Source organism: Tarenaya hassleriana, unplaced genomic scaffold (assembly GCF_000463585.1).
Source record: "Tarenaya hassleriana unplaced genomic scaffold, ASM46358v1 Cleome32, whole genome shotgun sequence".
Lineage (NCBI taxonomy): Eukaryota > Viridiplantae > Streptophyta > Magnoliopsida > Brassicales > Cleomaceae > Tarenaya > Tarenaya hassleriana.
The window spans coordinates 1,069,997-1,088,465 of NW_010966372.1; the positions used below are offsets into that span (position 1 = coordinate 1,069,997).

At 40.8% G+C, this 18,469-nt stretch overlaps 4 protein-coding genes across 12 annotated transcripts in view; 3 read left to right on the top strand and 1 right to left on the bottom strand.

Annotated features, from left to right (window-relative positions):
- Positions 1-751, top strand: part of LOC104820996 (serine carboxypeptidase-like 25) — a 3,398-nt gene extending 2,647 nt beyond the window's left edge. The window contains exons 6-8 of the mRNA XM_010551695.2: positions 28-123; positions 199-304; positions 401-751. Of these exons, the coding sequence (XP_010549997.1) occupies positions 28-123; positions 199-304; positions 401-544 (346 nt within the window). The 3' untranslated portion in view covers positions 545-751. The remainder of the gene's footprint in view (positions 1-27; positions 124-198; positions 305-400) is intronic.
- Positions 752-1,162: 411 nt separating this feature from the next.
- LOC104820997 (ribosome biogenesis protein WDR12 homolog) lies at positions 1,163-5,114 on the top strand. The gene is made up of 13 exons (XM_010551696.2): positions 1,163-1,415; positions 1,835-1,935; positions 2,349-2,455; positions 2,879-2,914; positions 3,024-3,109; positions 3,240-3,298; positions 3,378-3,488; positions 3,591-3,716; positions 3,887-4,030; positions 4,149-4,257; positions 4,396-4,532; positions 4,633-4,668; positions 4,784-5,114. Exons 1-13 carry the CDS (start codon positions 1,256-1,258, stop codon positions 4,874-4,876), a joined length of 1,305 nt encoding a protein of 434 aa, XP_010549998.1. The 5' UTR covers positions 1,163-1,255; the 3' UTR covers positions 4,877-5,114.
- A 468-nt stretch (positions 5,115-5,582) lies between these two features.
- On the top strand, positions 5,583-11,676 carry LOC104820998. Of its 5 annotated transcripts, XM_010551698.2 has the most exons (9): positions 5,584-5,939; positions 6,462-6,518; positions 6,971-7,203; positions 7,298-10,001; positions 10,083-10,131; positions 10,247-10,494; positions 10,588-10,695; positions 10,863-11,176; positions 11,259-11,676. In XM_010551698.2, exons 3-8 carry the CDS (start codon positions 7,032-7,034, stop codon positions 11,074-11,076), a joined length of 3,495 nt encoding a protein of 1,164 aa, XP_010550000.1. In that variant the 5' UTR covers positions 5,584-5,939; positions 6,462-6,518; positions 6,971-7,031; the 3' UTR covers positions 11,077-11,176; positions 11,259-11,676. The 5 variants fall into 5 exon arrangements, with proteins under 5 accessions (XP_010550002.1, XP_010550000.1, XP_010549999.1 ...); XM_010551700.2 differs by lacking the exon at positions 6,462-6,518 and having other exon boundaries at positions 5,583-5,939; positions 11,281-11,676; XM_010551697.2 differs by lacking the exon at positions 6,462-6,518.
- A 209-nt stretch (positions 11,677-11,885) lies between these two features.
- On the bottom strand, positions 11,886-17,961 carry LOC104820999. Of its 5 annotated transcripts, none has more exons than XR_002024501.1 (9): positions 17,616-17,961; positions 16,354-16,586; positions 13,739-16,259; positions 13,609-13,657; positions 13,246-13,493; positions 13,045-13,152; positions 12,655-12,877; positions 12,359-12,454; positions 11,886-12,276 (listed from the first exon to the last, which is right to left on the bottom strand). XR_002024501.1 is itself a non-coding variant. In XM_019203382.1 (8 exons), the coding sequence occupies exons 2-7, from the start codon at positions 16,523-16,525 to the stop codon at positions 12,664-12,666; spliced, it is 3,312 nt and encodes a 1,103-aa protein (XP_019058927.1). In that variant the 5' UTR covers positions 16,526-16,586; positions 17,616-17,961; the 3' UTR covers positions 12,362-12,441; positions 12,642-12,663. The 5 variants fall into 5 exon arrangements, 1 of the variants encoding a protein (XP_019058927.1); XR_002024500.1 differs by having other exon boundaries at positions 11,887-12,254; XR_773010.2 differs by lacking the exon at positions 12,359-12,454 and having other exon boundaries at positions 11,887-12,254; positions 12,559-12,877.
- Between the last annotated feature and the right edge of the window lie 508 nt (positions 17,962-18,469).

Here is an 18,469-nt window from a genome sequence, read left to right on the forward strand (position 1 = left end):
TAATCTTGTGTCGTTTTTGGGTGACAGGGAAGGGCTGAACCGGAATTGGAACGACACCGACACGTCGGTTCTGCCGGTATACCGGGAATTGATAACCGCCGGTCTGAGAATTTGGGTTTTCAGGTAACTTTGTGAATTTTTCGATTTTTTTCTCTCTCGTTATCGTAAAGATATCATTAATATGAGAGTGTGGAGCAGTGGAGATGTGGATTCAGTGGTGCCAGTGACGGCAACGAGGTATTCGCTTGCAAGGTTGAAGCTGAACACCAAGATCCCTTGGTACCCTTGGTACGTCAAGGACCAGGTTAGTAGTAAATCCCCGGTTTAACATCATATCTTACAAAATGTCCGGTTTAATGATCAGTTGTCGGTCCATCCACATGTGTATGGATATTTTCAGGTGGGAGGGTGGACGGAAGTGTACGAGGGTTTAACGTTTGCGACGGTGAGAGGGGCTGGTCATGAGGTGCCGTTGTTCAAGCCAAGGCCTGCCCTTCAGCTTTTCAAGTTTTTCTTGAGAGGCGTCCCTCTTCCTAAGGCTTGAAGATGATGGATGGGGTTGATATTGACAAAAACAAAACTTTGAGGTTAATAATAGGAATTTGTGTAAAATTGGGGGCCCTAGGAAGGAATTCAAATACGGAAGCGGGGGAATGTGTAATTTTCCTTTTGATCGATCAATGTAAAAGAAAAATCAAAACAAAATCGTTAAAAACGTGTTACGAGTAAAAATCAACGTGTTATCTTTTCACTCTAATCTCTTTTTTTTTAAAGAGAAAAAAAAAAGAACATCTTACGAAATTAATTTGAATTATGAATCGTATTAAACTTTAAATATAAGATTTTTTTGTGGGAACTTCACATTTTATAATAGGTTTATTCATAAAAAAACCCGGAATTTCGAAAAATGTTCTACAGAAAACGTTCAATTTGTAATTCTGTATCTTCCAAAAAAATTCAAAAGTTTTGGGGTTTTATTTTAAATTGTGAAAATATCTTTTGAAGTGAAACTAATATAAGCGTGGAAGGTGTCCGGTTTACTTCCACATTCCGGTTTTCAACGGGTTGTGATCTCGGTTAACCGGAATGATCTGGCAGGGTGTTAACGTAATTTCACATTCTTTAAACCCTTAGCCATCAGCTTTTTCTTCTCTCCACTGGAGGCAAAATTCCTAAACCCTAGCGTCTATTTCCGTCGTCGTCGTCTTCTTCTTCCTCTGCAACCTGTAACCGGAGGCGCGAGGGTAAGAGAAGAATGGAGTTCGAAGTAGGGGAAGATTCCTCACGGAGGCTCCATGTTAAGTTCGTCACGAAGCTTAACCCTCCATTCAAAGTTCCCGCTGCCTCCGTCGCCATCCCTTCCAATCTCACGCGACTCGGTCTCTCTTCCATCGTCAATTCCCTTCTCCTTTCCGGTAGCTTCCCTCTCTCTATCTCTTTGGCTCTTTCATTTCTGTGACTGTTGTTTCGATTGACGAAAGTTGATCCCTATCCTTCAATCTGTGAATTCCCAATTGTTTTTTCTGATTGTGATGTTGGGTCTGATGTTATATCTATGCATATACATTTGGTGTTCTAGAGATACATAGTAGTAGTATGTGCACATGTATTTGCCCATACATGTAGTTTCTTCTTTGCTGGTATTTCAGCGTAAAGAGCCGTGTATCGTGATGTGTGATGTTGTGTCAACCAATTGCATATAGTTTTAGTCGCTTTATAAACGTATGATCACGAGTGTATATAACATAGTTTCCAAGCTTCTTGGTTGGATAAAGGTACATATATTCAAATTTCTGGCTAGCACCTAACTTTGCAGGTTTTCTTGGATGAACAGGGGATCCTGAATGGAAAACTGAAGCATTTGATTTCTTGATCGATGGCGAACTTATTAGGATGTCTCTGGAAGAGTTTCTTCTGGTCAAGGGCATATCGGCGGTAATCTTTTGAACTCTGCCTTAGTCTCTGGACATGAACTATAATATAAGAATTTCTTACTTATAAATTCGGGGTCTTTTAGATAGATTAAGCTTCTTTGTACTATGAGGTTAGTCGGCTCTGTTACAAAGTCAACTAAACTGCTGAACTAAGACCAAACAATGAGTAGAGATGCGAGGATAATTTCAGAAAAAGAAAACTGTCTTGTTGAAGTTTTGTTTTGTTCGATGTACCGCATTTTAGAATGCCATGAAATCTCAATCTTCTGAAACCCTGTTGAATTCTTCATTTGGTGAAGCATACTAAACAGGGTTAGTTTCAATGCAGTGACTGTTGAATTTCCACTATATGGCAATAATATGTTTTGCTTTAGTTGGAAATTTTAACTTAGTAGGTGTTCTTGGTTCGTCCAGGAAAAAACTCTTGAAATTGAATACATAAGGGCTGTGGCACCAAGAAAAGAGGAAGAACCGTCATTACATGATGACTGGGTCAGTGCTGTGGATGGCTCTAATTCTAGGTAAGGTTACGTGTTCACTGCAATATATATAATATGCACGTTGACCTTATTAATTGACCTTCTACGTGTCTTGGTTATGTTGGTGATGTGAATTACATCCTCTTATTAATTTCTTAGCATTAGCGTTGGTTAGTCAACGTGACATGGAAAACCATAAGACTATCATGGTCCATATACTTAATTATCATTATATCATAGCAGAGTTATGAGTAATGTCTTGGTAAAATTCATACTTTTTAGTATAGTATTTATCTGCTATTGTATGTGGAATTGTTAGATGATTCTCCAAGTGTTTTTTTTTCTATATTTTGTTACCTTGTAGTGAACTCCCGTATCTATTTAGAGCATATGTAATTGTAAACACACCTTTTTGAATTCCATTGCGGGCTTGGTTAACTTGATCTTGTTTTCATCATCTGGCAGGTTCATTTTGAGTGGCTGCTATGATGGCTTGGGACGGTAAATATTTGATTTATTGTCCCCTCTCTTAAGCTTCAACCTGTCTCTTCTTCTTGATTGCTTCAAACTTTGGCAAGATCCTTAACTTTTCAGTTTTCCTTTTGAATAGTATCTGGAGTTCTGCTGGATCATGTACACACATTTTAGAAGGCCATGCTGGTGCAATCTCCTCTGTTGCTGTTGTCAACTCCAATGGTATGAACTCAGCGTGACATTTTTGTGCTCTGCCTATTCTATTCTGGCGGATGGTCCTTAGAAGATCAATTATATTTGTCCTTATCCTATCTTTTCTTAATATGCTTTTGGGATCGTCCCATACATCCAGGTGCAGAGGGTGTCACTGTAGCCACTGCATCAAAAGATCGGACATTGAGATTGTTTAAGGTAAAAGGGGGATAATATATAACAGCTTAGGCCGGAGGTTGATGTTTGGTCAACTGATGTTGTTTCTGCCTGTGAAAAGGTTGATCCAGCTGAATCTGTTGATCCTCCCACAAGAGTAAGGGCTTACAAGATATTGCGAGGGCACAAGGCATCGGTGCAAAGCATTGCTGCGCTAACATCCGGGAACATGGTTTACTAGCTTATTCTTTTTTCAAAAGTTAATTATCTTTGGCCATATTAATTGGTACCTTTTAGCTTCCCATCTTTTTTTTTTGTGGTGCATTGTAATTAGATCTGCTCAAGTTCTTGGGATTGTACGATAAATCTGTGGCATACGAACGATTCTACCTCAGAAGGGGAGTCGGTGTCGGTGAAGAAAAGAAAAGGAAATAATCAGGCAGGGGAGACGCAGTCAGAGGTAGTAATGATAAAGTCTGAGTATTGAATTTCTTCATTTCATATTGTAACAATCTGTTTCTGTAAGGAGGGTGACAGAAAAGAGAGGCTGGGGGGAATTGCTTCGACAGTTTTGTTCTCAGTCTGAGTAATGGGTAACAGCTATGGCACTGTATTATTTATTTATTACAGGGGGAAGCTTTGACTACATTTGTGGGTCACACACAATGTGTCTCATCGGTAGTTTGGCCCGAGCACGAGACGATCTACTCTGCTTCATGGGACCATTCTGTAAGGAGATGGGATATTGAGACAGGGAAAGACTCTTTGAACTTGGTTTGTCCTCTTGCTCTCTCCCTTTCTTTCTTCTTTTCAAACAAGCAAGAAGCCTTTCGATTTTGTACTTAGAAAAAATTGTGATTTGAGAGCTAATTTTGTTTATGTCCCATTGTAGTTCTGCGGGAAAGCTCTGAACTCGGTGGATGTTGGTGGTGAAAGTTCTGCACTTGTAGCTGCTGGTGGTTCAGATCCCATCCTTAGAGTGTGGGATCCTCGTAAGCCAGGTGAAATTCAAACTTTCCAAACCAAAAAAAAATCTTTTTGGTTCCTACGTTTCAAAATTAGCATACCCTGTTTCTTCGACTCAATCCCGGAGCCAACATGAATAGGGTAAACATGTTTTATGTTCTGCTTGTTTGCAGGAACATCTGCTCCCGTGTTTCAGTTTTCGTCGCACACATCTTGGATATCTGCCTGCAAATGGCACAAAACGTCATGGTTTCACTTGCTATCCGCATCTTATGACGGCAAAATCATGCTCTGGGATCTCAGAACTGCTGTATTACCACTTTTCACTCATTTATGTCGTAACCCACCGAATGCATTTTCATCATCTTGCCTTGAGAAATATAACTAACTATTGCATTTCCCCATCGCAGTGGCCATTGTCAGTGATGGATACACACAAGGACAAGGTACGATTTTTTTATAAAAAACGAGTTTTAACCCCATTGAATGTAAAGCTGCATAGCCCATCCTTTGTTATGTTAATCAATGATCCGACAAGGCGCCGTGACATGTGTTTGACAGGTTTTATCTGCGGACTGGTGGAAAGGCGACAGTGTAATCAGCGGAGGAGCTGACTCGAAGCTTCGGATTTCGTCCGAAATCTCTATCCAATAAGGTCTCTCTCTCTCTCTCGCTCTCTATGATCACGAATCTTCCTACACATTGATTTATCGGAAGACCCTTATCCTTAATCCCATCTCTCTGTTGGGTTGGAGCAATCCATTAAAATGTCATTGAATGGATCAAAATTCAAATGTTGTAAGCTCTTTGTTACTTGTCACAGAGAGAGACTTTTTTTTTTGTTATTCTATATGTTTTTTTTATAATCTATACTTTGAATTTTGAAACGAAAGCTGAATCTTCTACACAGGTGCCGAATATTATTGAATATTTCTAATTGGTTAAACAACAAGTGACCAAATCTCTTCGATTTGATTGGCTCCACTCCGGCGGGAATCATAACTGCATTAACTGAATAATAATAAGCAGAAAACAAAATAAAAATGAAAATCTGTAATGTATTGGAATAAATATGAGAGGAGAAAAAGGAAAGCGCTGGAGCAGCAGCACAGCAGTAAGCGCCACACGCGTCTCGGAAACGCGTGGGATTCGCCAGTTTCGATTTTCCACCTACTTTTTTTTTAACCTATATTCCAGTGTGAACGATTCCCAGTTACCTAGGGTGTACTTCCTCCTCCAATCTCCACCGTCCATCTTTTGCCTTACGCCATCTCGACCGTTTGTTTTCTAAAGTACACCTAAACTCCCTAAACGCAGTACAGAGAAACGTCGCCTCTTTCCCGACGCAAACTCCATAACATTTTCCCCCATCACTCTCTCCCTTTTCGCACTGTAGTTTTTCGTCTGCAATATCGGTCCCTTTATCTTCGCTTCTTTGTCCGTGAATTTTATAATTCAGTAAACTGGAAAATTTCTCAGTCTACTGTTCAAACGAAGAGGGAAAAAAAAGGAGATCTTTTTACGAATTTCGCAGCGTCCGGGGGAGGAGAAGAAGAAGAGGAGCTCGAAAAAAAATAAGGGGAAAGGGGAAATCGATTTTTGTTTATTCTATTCCAGCCTTTTGGTGGCAAATTGAGCCGTGGCGAGGTTTGCTATTCCAGTGAAGAGGAACCCTAGACCTCTTCTTCTCAGATCACAGGCTCTCTGCTTCGTTTCGGTAATTCAGAGCTTCTTTATCAGCTCTCCCTTGCTGGGTATTTGTCAAATTAGCTTGATGTTCAATGATTCTGCTTTTAATTCTGCAATTCCATCGTTTTCGGATTACTTTCCGTGCGAGTTACTTGGCGGTTGCGTCCGCAGTTCCTCTTGCGTGTTTTAACACGAAGGGCTTGAAAGTTTGGGTGTTTAGGGTTTGTAATCTGGGATTTTCCCCCGATTCACTGCTTTTGAACTCCGTTTTCCAGCAGGTTAGTCGAAATATCTGACGGTTTTTATCTATGCTGTTTCATTCTCAGTCCATGTATGGGAATTCACTTGCGTGGCAACATTTCCAGTGTTAATTAACTTGGGTTTGAAAGTTAAGAGGCTCCCAATTCAATTAATCTGTAGAGCAATTTGTGTCATGGTTCATCTTTCACACGACACATTGAGCAATGCTGATCAGAAAAGCCTGTTAAGCCGCTTACAGAGTGAAGTGATTGAAAGTCTTTGTTTGAATATTTTTTGTTCCCACTTGCAGTTGTCTTTTGAAGAGTGAGTCTTGATTGGTCGAGCTGGGCTCTTGTTAGAACCCTTGGTAGTATTCTCACTTGCAGTTCCCGTGGAATGTTTCTGCAGTTCTTTTGCATTGTCTGTGACCTGAATTGCCAAATCGAAATCTTGAATATACTAGATAAATTCCAGGTTATTTATATGCTGATATTACTATTAAAGCAAAAAGTTGGTAATTTTTTGGGTTTGGTGAATCATAATATCCTCTTAAATGCTGCTGGAATAATTCTTAAGTTGCTGCTTCTCTGTTGTCAGACAAAGGAACTTTGAATATGCATCGAAATTCTCCAGAGTATTTGAATTATCAATTGATTACCACTATAGATGAAAAGAGAAGTTATTAGTTCGGTAACCATGACATCTAATCCGATGCTTCTGGAGCAATGCACGGGCCACTGTTTCTTGCGATGAGTGGTTGGGAGATTATATTCGCATGGCTTTTTTGGAATGGTATTTTCTGATGCTTGTTAGTGGCAGGTTGATGGATCTACTGCCTATGGAAAAGATTTGCTGATGAACTTTGGTGGTTGGGACTTTAATGCCTAGCAACGAAGTTAAAGACGGGTTCTGCAATTTATTTGAGCTGAAAGATTTTTCCCGTGCTGCTGGACCTGTGACACGGGTTGCAGATACTTTTAGAGGGCAAATCATAGATAAAGATATTGCAAATGGTGGTTTCAACCTGAAGAACTTGAATGCACAACAAGTAGGTAACTATTGTTCTTGCCTTTTGCTCGTGAATTATATCTTGGTGCCTATTGGAAGTAAAATTCACCTGGACTGATGATGCGTAACTGAATCCAGGGGTTGTGTCCTCAAGAAACTTCTATGCGAACCATCCGGCGGTTCGAAATGGTTTCCAGGTTGAACTACGGGATTTCCAGGGAATGCAAAATCAACAGGGCTTATTCTTGGATAGCTTAGATTTTAACCAAAACAATATAATCTCAGGGGTGTCATCTGGTTTTAAGTTTCAGCAAGAAAATGACTCTGTGGGCAGTCCAACCTTGACAACAAATTCAGAAAGGTCTGAGATAACTGAAGCTTCAACCGATTTTTGTTTACAAAGAAGGCAACAAGATAATTTTTCTGTCCAGCAACACCTGTTTCCACAGAATAGCCCTATGCAGCAATCTGGTTTTGATGAGATGCAGTTGTTGCAACAGCAAGTGATGCTCAAGCAACTACAGGTTCTTCAGAGGCAGCAACAACTTCAGCAGCAGAACTTTTTGAGTCCCTTTTCTCCGGCCCATAGGCAAGCTAGCAGTGGGCAGTTTCCACATCTGGTTGATGGAATGCCTCTAGGTTATGCATCACAAGGATATATGAACTGGCCACAGAGGAGTGCATTACCTGCTCCACAAGGAACACTGAACAGAACCTTGTTTTCCATGGGTCTTGATTCTCAGCAGCTCGATGCTTCTTTATACGGTACTCCAATTGCTAATGCAAGAGGCAATGCTGGTCCACTGTCACCAATGCAAGCCATGTATCAGGACTCCAGTAGTCTAGCAGCTAAGAGCACTGGTCAAATGCAGAAACCTGTAACGCATTTGTCAGACTTTAGTAACCCATTCCTGAAAGATCAGTATAATTTTTCTCCTGCCCAGGTTTCGCTACAACCGGGAGCTTTTATGTCGAATTTGGGGTTGCAAGGGAAAGGTATGCCAGAGGTTAGTCCTGTTCATGGTTTGAACAATGGGCTTTTATCTGGCGATCTTGTGCTGGGAAATTCTCAACACATCAGCAAACCTTCAAGTGCCTGCAGTGAGAGTCAGGGGCAAGTGAGCTGGTCCTCAGCTCAGCAAAAAGGTACAAAACCATCTCAGGGTTTAGTTCCTCTTGACCCATTAGAAGAGAAGATCCTGTTTAATATGGAAGACAGTAGTATATCTGAGATTGCATCTGGAGTCTTTGGGGACAAATATGACAATTTCAATTTCACCAACTCATTCTCTTCCATTCAGAGTGGAAGTTGGAGTGCTCTAATGCAGTCTGCTGTTGCAGAAGCTTCTAGCAGTGATACTGGTGTTCAGGAGAAGTTTAATGGTTTGACGCATCAGAATATGGAACTATTGGCTGATAATAGCGTGTCAAAATTTATAGATAGCGATAAGCAACAAACAGGTTGGATGAATGATAGCTTGCCTGGGTCAGTACCCTATACTGCGGAATCTTTAGAGGTGGCTAATAATCCCGATGTAAACTCTAGCTTCACTGGTTTTCAGCTGCTCTCAGATCAGCAGAGAGTGGATAGCTGTCAGGGTGGCGGTACTACTGAATCCACTCAGAGATCTCCAAAGGTAATTGGGCGTTGGGTGGATTGTAATCCTCAACATAAGCTACCTGTGGGAGGAAATCGACAGGTACAATCAGATCTGCACTTTAATGATTCATCTGAGGGTAAGATGTACTCCAGTAAGATTCTTGATCAGGTGCATTCTGAAATAGGAAATCTGGCAGCCAGTACCGATGCTTCGTCTGCAAGTAATTTAGGTGGCATGCCAAACTCCTTTCAGTCGTTGACTTCTTCACTTGATCTTTCTCAAGGTGGGAAATTTGAAAATTTACCCGGCCCTCTTGGAAGAGCAAGTGTATTTCCCAATCTCACACGACAGAATGATCCAGCTACAATATCTGCATCTAGTGCTTTGAGTGGAAGAAACGAGTCTCAGGTTCAAATGGCCAATCTACCTGTAGCATCTCAGTCTAACAATGCAAGCCAAATGTCTATTCAAGCTGGCTTACCTCGTCAGGATGCCCCTCGGCAATTCAATGTGTGGATGGACTTACCAGCTCAGCAGGAATCATCCAAAGTCCCCTTGAGTACATCAAAATCATCTGCTGTTTTATTGGGGAGTAATGTCTTAAGATTGCATGGTCTGACTGATGCTTACAATGTGTCACAAACAGTTGGTCTGCCTCAAGTTAAGGGACCTTCAGCTGATCATACCTCTGTTTTAACTGCTTCCAACAAAGACTTTCTTTCTTTCAGCCATCGATCGTTTAACAATTTGCTGGTGGCAAACAATACAGACGCTGATGCATCTAAGAGGGATACAAATTCCAAAACTGGTCCAAATTTCCAGAGAAGCTTTGGAATCTTTGGTCAAAAGTTATGTGAGGAAAACTCGGGACTTAAAATGTCGACGGATACTGGGATGAACTCAATGTCACAGCTTAACCGATTTCCGTTTGGGGATGCAAAAATTAGCTCGATGGTGGAAGCGAGGAAAAGTCTAAATATACAAATTCCATCGCAAAACCAACTTTCAGATGTTTGCTCCAGTGGAATGGTTGACCTAGTCCAGAATCAATCCAGTAGCAGTATGGAACATGGCCATTTGTCTTCTGTGAATGATGCAGATGTGCATGCAGAACAAGAACATGATGCTCAGGACACAATGAACCAAAGCATGGATATCATCATATCAAAGAAACGCAAACTTATGGCGCCCCCATGGCATGAAGAAGCCACACATGTGTCCAAGCGGCACCAAACATTGAGGTCATTATCTTCCTTTCCTCTGTTTCTTGTTTTTTCCCCCTTCTCGGTCTATTAACTGCAAGATATCTCCTTCGACTGCAGTGACGCTGGACAAGAATGGGCCCAAGTTACGAATCGGTTGTTTGAGAAGGTTTGTTCTTTTCTTTTTCAGAAAGACTATTTATATAATCCAGCAGTCATTAAAATGTTACTATATATGATTATACTTATATTTCATCCAATTTTCCTTTTTGGTTTTCTTGTAGGGAGAATATGAGATTTGGAAAGTTGAATCTATCCAACGGTTGCCTCAATCAAAGAGAAGGCTGGTACAGACTGTGCAGTTTATGCAACAGCTTTTTTGCCCTGCACCTGCGTTCATTCTCTTGTCAGATGTAGCATCAAGCTATGCTAGTGTGTTATACTTTGTTGCTAGAGCAACATTAGGCGATGCATGCAGCATTACCCACAAGGGACAAGATGCTTTGCCATCATCTTCGATTGAGGTTAATGAGTGAGTATAATACTGGTAAACAAATCGCATTCCATAGCTAGATATGTATATGATGGTCCTTAAATGTCCTTTTTTCCTCCTTGGATTATATAGGTTATTCGAAAAGATCAAAACAAATGAGAGAAGAAGGGACAGGCAGTATGCTGAAGTTGCTAGAGAGTTAACAGAGAAGATAAAGAAGGTGGAAGGTGACTTGGAAAGGTAATGAACTACTTTTCTGCATCTCCTTAGTTACGGGCTGCATTCATCATGTTTTCACCGATTCCTGAAAATTATACTGAAAAAGCAAGAAACATGCTGATAAGTATTCCAAACTTGGTGTAATGGTGCCTTTTTGGGATGTTTTTGTTCTCTTTTCTGTGATGCAGACTGGAAAAAGCAGCTTCAATGGCAGAAATCAAGATCGAAATAGAGGACTTGGAAAGATTTGCTGTCATGAATCGGTTTGCAAGGTTCCACAGCAGGGCACCACCGGCTGGCAACTCTGGGCCCACTATGCCGAAGCTGATACCTGGGAGATACATCACAGCATCACTCTCTCATAGAAACCTACCAGAGGGAGTTCAATGCCTTTCGCTTTGATTTTGTTCCCGGCTGAACCAGTCGCCTTTGCTTCATGATTGTGTTGGAATTGGAAATCGGAAATGAAGACCCTATGATGGGGCCCTCCCCCCAAAGAAAGGTTAGGTATTACTTTATATAGGGAATCTATGAAGTAATTGCAAAGTACTAGTCTGATTAGATCTTGTCTGATTCTTCCGTAGCTATGGGAACTGATGTCTCCAGGTTGAGGTGGCACGTCAGCTAATGTCAGTAACGAACTCTGTTCGCTCCGACATGTCAGGATCCGGTCTCGTCTGATTTTGTTGGAGGAAAGTGAGGCAACGTCAGATGTGGCGCCCAGCCGTTAGAACATGACATATTATCTAACATACATAAATATATATACATGGTTACATCATCCGTATAAAATCCTATTAATTTCTCTTTTCTGTGTCATTGGCTTTTGTTTCCATGAGATGAGGGGAAAAAAATAGCAGACGATTAATTTCAACCGATGATTATGTCCAATTTAAAGTCCATGGCCCACTTTCTTTTCGTTTTCATAATGGATCTTGATTTGTAAACACACGATGGTATCACCCATTTCCACTTTTTTGTATGTTAGCTAATTACGATGGAGATGACCCATTTTCTTTATACAGATCAACAAAATTGTATCACACATTTTTTCCTACCACAGAATTAGTGTTATATTTTATAAATTTGATTGAATTAAATATATCAATAAATTATATAGTTTAACATTATACCCGTGATTATTATAAAGTAAATTAAATAAATCATTTTTTTTGTCTAAAACCAATTAATTAAAACTATATACTTGTCAATTTTTTTATAAATCACATTTTCCGAATACAACTGATTTACCAAAAATGAAACTCTTAAAATCAGACCATAATCATCTATTGAAATTAATCTTCTGTTATTTTTCCCCCTCATCTCAATGAAAAAAAAGCCAATGACAAAAAAATCAAATGACAGATTTTATACGGATGATGAAACCATGTGTGTATATATATATATATATATATATATATATATATTTATGTATGTTAGATAATAGTGCATGTTTTAACGGCTGGGCACCACATCTGACTTTGCATCACTTTCCTCCAACAAAATCAGACGAGACCGGATCCTGACATGTCGGAGCGGACAGAGTTCGATACTGACATTAACTGGCGTGCTACTTCAACCTGGAGACATCAGTTCCCATAGCTACGGAAGAATCAGACAAGATCTAATCGGACTAGTACTTTGCAATTACTTCATAGATTCCCTATATAAAGTAATACCTAACCTTTCTTTGGGGGGAGAGCCCCATCATAGGGTCTTCATTTCCGATTTCCAAATTCCAACACAATCATGAAGCAAAGGCGACTGGTTCAGCCGACTCCTGGAGACATCAGTTCCCATAGCTACGGAAGAATCAGACAAGATCTAATCGGACTAGTACTTTGCAATTACTTCATAGATTCCCTATATAAAGTAATACCTAACCTTTCTTTGGGGGGAGAGCCCCATCATAGGGTCTTCATTTCCGATTTCCAAATTCCAACACAATCATGAAGCAAAGGCGACTGGTTCAGCCGACTCGGAACAAAATCAAAGCGAAAGGCATTGAACTCCCTCTGGTAGGTTTCTATGAGAGAGTGATGCTGTGATGTATCTCCGAGGTATCGGCTTCGGCATAGTGGGCCCAGAGTTGCCAGCCGGTGGTGCCCTGCTGTGGAACCTTGCAAACCGATTCATGACAGCAAATCTTTCCAAGTCCTCTATTTCGATCTTGATTTCTGCCATTGAAGCTGCTTTTTCCAGTCTGCATCACAGAAAAGAGAACAAAAACATCCCAAAAAGGCACCATTACACCAAGTTAGGAGTACTTATCAGCATGTTTCTTGCCTTTTCAGTATAATTTTCAGGAACCGGTGATAACATGATGAATGCAGCCCGTAACTAAGGAGATGCAGAAAAGTAGTTCATTACCTTTCCAAGTCACCTTCCACCTTCTTTATCTTCTCTGTTAACTCTCTAGCAACTTCAGCATACTGCCTGTCCCTTCTTCTCTCATTTGTTTTGATCTTTTCGAATAACCTATATAATCCAAGGAGGAAAAAAGGACATTTAAGGACCATCATATACATATCTAGCTATGGAATGCGATTTGTTTACCAGTATTATACTCACTCATTAACCTCAATCGAAGATGATGGCAAAGCATCTTGTCCCTTGTGGGTAATGCTGCATGCATCGCCTAATGTTGCTCTAGCAACAAAGTATAACACACTAGCATAGCTTGATGCTACATCTGACAAGAGAATGAACGCAGGTGCAGGGCAAAAAAGCTGTTGCATAAACTGCACAGTCTGTACCAGCCTTCTCTTTGATTGAGGCAACCGTTGGATAGATTCAACTTTCCAAATCTCATATTCTCCCTACAAGAAAACCAAAAAGGAAAATTGGATGAAATATAAGTATAATCATATATAGTAACATTTTAATGACTGCTGGATTATATAAATAGTCTTTCTGAAAAAGAAAAGAACAAACCTTCTCAAACAACCGATTCGTAACTTGGGCCCATTCTTGTCCAGCGTCACTGCAGTCGAAGGAGATATCTTGCAGTTAATAGACCGAGAAGGGGGAAAAAACAAGAAACAGAGGAAAGGAAGATAATGACCTCAATGTTTGGTGCCGCTTGGACACATGTGTGGCTTCTTCATGCCATGGGGGCGCCATAAGTTTGCGTTTCTTTGATATGATGATATCCATGCTTTGGTTCATTGTGTCCTGAGCATCATGTTCTTGTTCTGCATGCACATCTGCATCATTCACAGAAGACAAATGGCCATGTTCCATACTGCTACTGGATTGATTCTGGACTAGGTCAACCATTCCACTGGAGCAAACATCTGAAAGTTGGTTTTGCGATGGAATTTGTATATTTTGACTTTTCCCCGCTTCCACCATCGAGCTAACTTTTGCATCTCCAACAGTGTTGACATGAAGAAAGTCTTTGGTGGAAGCAGTTAAAACAGAGATATGATCAGCTGAAGGTCCCTTAGCTTGAGGCAGACCAACTGTTTGTGACACATTGTAAGTATCAGTCAGACCATGAGCTTTCTGCCAGCTTAAGACATTATTCCCCAACAAAACAGAAGATGATTTTGATGTATTCAAAGGAACTTTGGATGATTCCTGCTCATCTAGAGGATCCTGGCGAGCCGGTAAGTCCATCCACACATTGAATTGCCGAGCAACATCCTGACGAGGTAAGCCAGCTTGAATAGACATTTGGCTTGCATTGTCAGGTAGATTGACCATTTGAACCTGAGACTCGCTTCTTCCACTCAAAGCACTAGATGCAGACATTGTAGCTGGATCATTCTGTCGTATGAGATCGGGAAATACACTTGTTCTTCCAAGAGGGTAGGATAAATTTTCCCATTTCCCACCTTGAGAAAGATCAAGTGAAGAAGTCAACGACTGAAAGGAGTTTGGCATTCCACCAACAATACTTGCAGAGGAAGTATCGGCACTGGCTGCCAGATTTCCTATTCCAGAATCCACCTGATCAAGAATCTTACTGGAGTGCATCTTACCCTCAGATGAATCATTAAAGTGCACATTGGGTCGTACCTGTCGATTTCCTCCCACAGATAGCTTATGTTGAGGATTACAATCCACCCAACGCCCAATTACCTTTGGAGATCTCTGAGTGGATTCAGTAGTACCGCCATCCTGACCGCTACTCACTCTCTGCTGATCTGAGAGCAGCTGAAAACCAGTGAAGCTAGAGTTTACATCAGGATAATTAGCCACCTCCAAAGGTTCCACGGCAAAGAGTGCTGACCCAGGCAAACTACCATTCATCCAACCTGTTTGTTGCTTATCACTATCTATAAATTTAGACATGCTATTATCAGCCAATAGTTCCATATTCTGATGCGTCAAACCACTAAACTTCTCCTGAACACCAGTATCGCTGATAGAAGCTTCTGCAACAGCAGACTGCATTAGAGCACTCCAACTTCCGCTCTGAATGGAAGAGAATGAGTTCGTGAAATTGACATTGTCATATTTGTCCCCAAAGACTCCAGATGCAATCTCAGATATACTACTGTCTTCCATATTAAACAGGATCTTCTCTTCTAATGGGTCAAGAGGAACTAAACCCTGAGATGGTTTTGTACCTTTTTGCTGAACTGAGGACCAGCTCACTTGCCCCTGACTCTCACTGCTGGCACTTGAAGGTTTGCTGATTTGCTGAGAATTTCCCAACACGAGATCGCCAGATAAAAGCCCATCGTTCAAACCATGGACAGGACTGCCCACTGGCATACCTTTCCCTTGAAATCCGAAATTCGACATAGAAGCTCCCGGTTGTAGCGAAACCTGGGCGGGAGAAAAATTATACTGATCTTTCAGGAATGGGTTACTAAAGTCCGACAAATGTGTTACAGGTTTCTGCATTTGACCAGTGCTCTTAGCTGCTAGATTACTGGAGTCCTGATACATGGCTTGCATTGGTGACTGTGGACCAACATTGCCTCTTGCATTAGCAATTGGAGCACCGTATAAAGAAGCATCGAGCTGCTGAGAACCAAGACCCATGGAAAACAAGGTTCTGTTCAGCGTTCCTTGTGGAGCAGGGGATGCACTCCTCTGTGGCCAGTCCATATATCCTTGTGGGGTATAGTCTAGAGGCATTCCATCAACCAGTGGTGGAAACTGCCCAATACTAGCTTGCCTATGGGCCGGAGAAAAGGGATTCAAAAGGTTCTGCTGCTGAAGTTGTTGCTGCCTCTGAAGAACCTGAAATTGCTTGAGCAACACTTGCTGTTGCAACAACTGCATCTCATCAAAACCAGATTGCTGCATAGGGCTATTCTGTGGAAATAGGTGTTGCTGGACAGAAAAATTATTTTGTTGCCTTCTTTGTAGACAAAATTCGGTTGAAGCTTCAGTTATCTCAGACCTTTCTGAATTTGTTGTCAAGGTTGGACTGCCCACAGAGTCATTTTCTTGCTGAAACTTAAAACCAGATGACACCCCTGAGATTATATTGTTTTGGTTAAAATCTAAGCTATCCAAGAATAAGCCCTGTTGATTTTGCATTCCCTGGAAATCCCGTAGTTCAACCTGGAAACCATTTCGAACCGCCGGATGGTTCGCATAGAAGTTTCTTGAGGACACAACCCCTGGATTCAGTTACGCATCATTAGTCCAGGTGAATTTTACTTCCAATAGGCACCAAGATATAACTCACGAGCAAAAGGCAAGAACAATAGTTACCTACTTGTTGTGCATTCAAGTTCTTCAGTTTGAAACCACCATTTGCAATATCTTTATCTATGATTTGCCCTCTAAAAATATCTGCAACCCGTGTCACAGGTCCAGCAGCACGGGAAAAATCTTTCAGCTCAAATAAATTGCAGAACACGTCTTTAACTTCGTTGCTAGGCATTAAAGTCCCAACCACCAAAGTTCATCAGCAAATCTTTTCCATAGGCAGTAGATCCATCAACCTGCCACTAACAAGCATCAGAAAATACCATTCCAAAAAAGCCATGCGAATATAATCTCCCAACCATTCATCGCAAGAAACAGTGGCCCGTGCATTGCTCCAGAAGCATCGGATTAGATGTCATGGTTATTTGAACTAATAACTTCTCTTTTCATCTATGGTGGTAATCAATTGATAATTCAAATACTTTGGAGAATTTCGATGCATATTCAAAGTTCCTTTGTCTGACAACAGAGAAGCAGCAACTTAAGAATTATTCCAGCAGCATTTAAGAGGATATTATGATTCACCAAACCCAAAAAAATACCAATTTTTTGCTTTAATAGTAATAACAGCATATAAATAACCTGGAATTTATCTAGTATATTCAAGATTTCGATTTGGCAATTCAGGTCACTGACAATGCGAAAGAACTGCAGAAACATTCCACGGGAACTGCAAGTGAGAATACTATCAAGGGTTCTAACAAGAGCCCAGCTCGACCTATCAAGACTCACTCTTCAAAAGACAACTGCAAGTGGGAACAAAAAATATTCAAACAAAGACTTTCAATCACTTCACTCTGTAAGCGGCTTAACAGGCTTTTCTGATCAGCATTGCTCAATGTACCGTGCAAAAGATGAACCATACACGAATTGCTCTACAGACTAATTGAATTGGGAGCCTCTTAACTTTCAAACCCAAGTTAATTAACACTGGAAATGTTGCCACACAAGTGAATTCCCATACATGGACTGAGAATGAAACAGCATACATAAAATCGTCGATATTTCGACTAACCTACTGAAAAGTGGAGTTCAAAAGCAGTGAATCGGGGAAAAACTCACAGATTACAAACCCTAAACACCCAAATTTTCAAGCCGTTCGTGTTAAAACTCAAGAGGAACTGCGGACGCAACCGCCAAGTAGCTCGCTCGGAAAGTAATCCGAAAACGACGGAATTGCAGAACTAAAAGCAGAACCATTGAACATCAAGCTAACTTGACAAATACCCAGCAAGGGAGAGCTGATAAAAAAAGCTCTGAATTACCGAAACGAAGCAGAGAGCTTATGATCTGAGAAGAAGAGAAGCCAAAAACGGTCTACGGTTCTTCTTCACTGGAATAGCAAACCTCACCACGGCTCAATTTGCCACAAAAGGCTGGAATAGACTAAACAAAAATCGATTTGCCCTTTTCCTTATTTTTTTCGAGCTCCTCTTCTTCTCCCCCAGATGCTGCGCCAATTCATAAAAAGATCTCCTTTTTTTCCCCTCTTCGTTTGAACAGTAGACTGAGAAAATTTCAAGCTTACTGAATTATAAAATTCACCGGACAAAGAGGCGAAGATAAAGGGACCGATATTGCAGACGAAAAACTACAGTGTGAAAGGGCGGATAGAGAGAGAAACGGGGGAAAATGGTATGGAGTTTGGTTCGGGTAAGAGGCGAAGATTCTCTGTACTGCGTTTAGGGAGATTAGGTGTACTTCAGAAAACAAACGGTCAAGATGGTGTAACGAAAAATATGGACGGTGGAGATTGGAGGAGGAAGTACACTCTAGGTAACTGGGAATCGTTCACACGTGGAATATAGGTTAAAAAAAAGTAGGTGGAAAATCGAAACTGGCGGATCCCACGCGCTTCCGAGACGCGTGATGCTGCTGCTCCAGCGCTTTCCTTTTTCTCCTCTCATATTTATTCCAAAACATTACAGATTTTCATTTTCATTTTGTTTTCTGCTTATTATTTTCAGTTAATGCAGTTATGATTCCCGCCGGAGTGGAGCCAATCAAATCGAAGAGATTTGGTCACTTGTTGTTTAACCAATTAGAAATATTCAATATTCGACATTTTTTTAATAAATAACATAAACCTCAGCTTTCTAGACAAAGATCTTACAATATA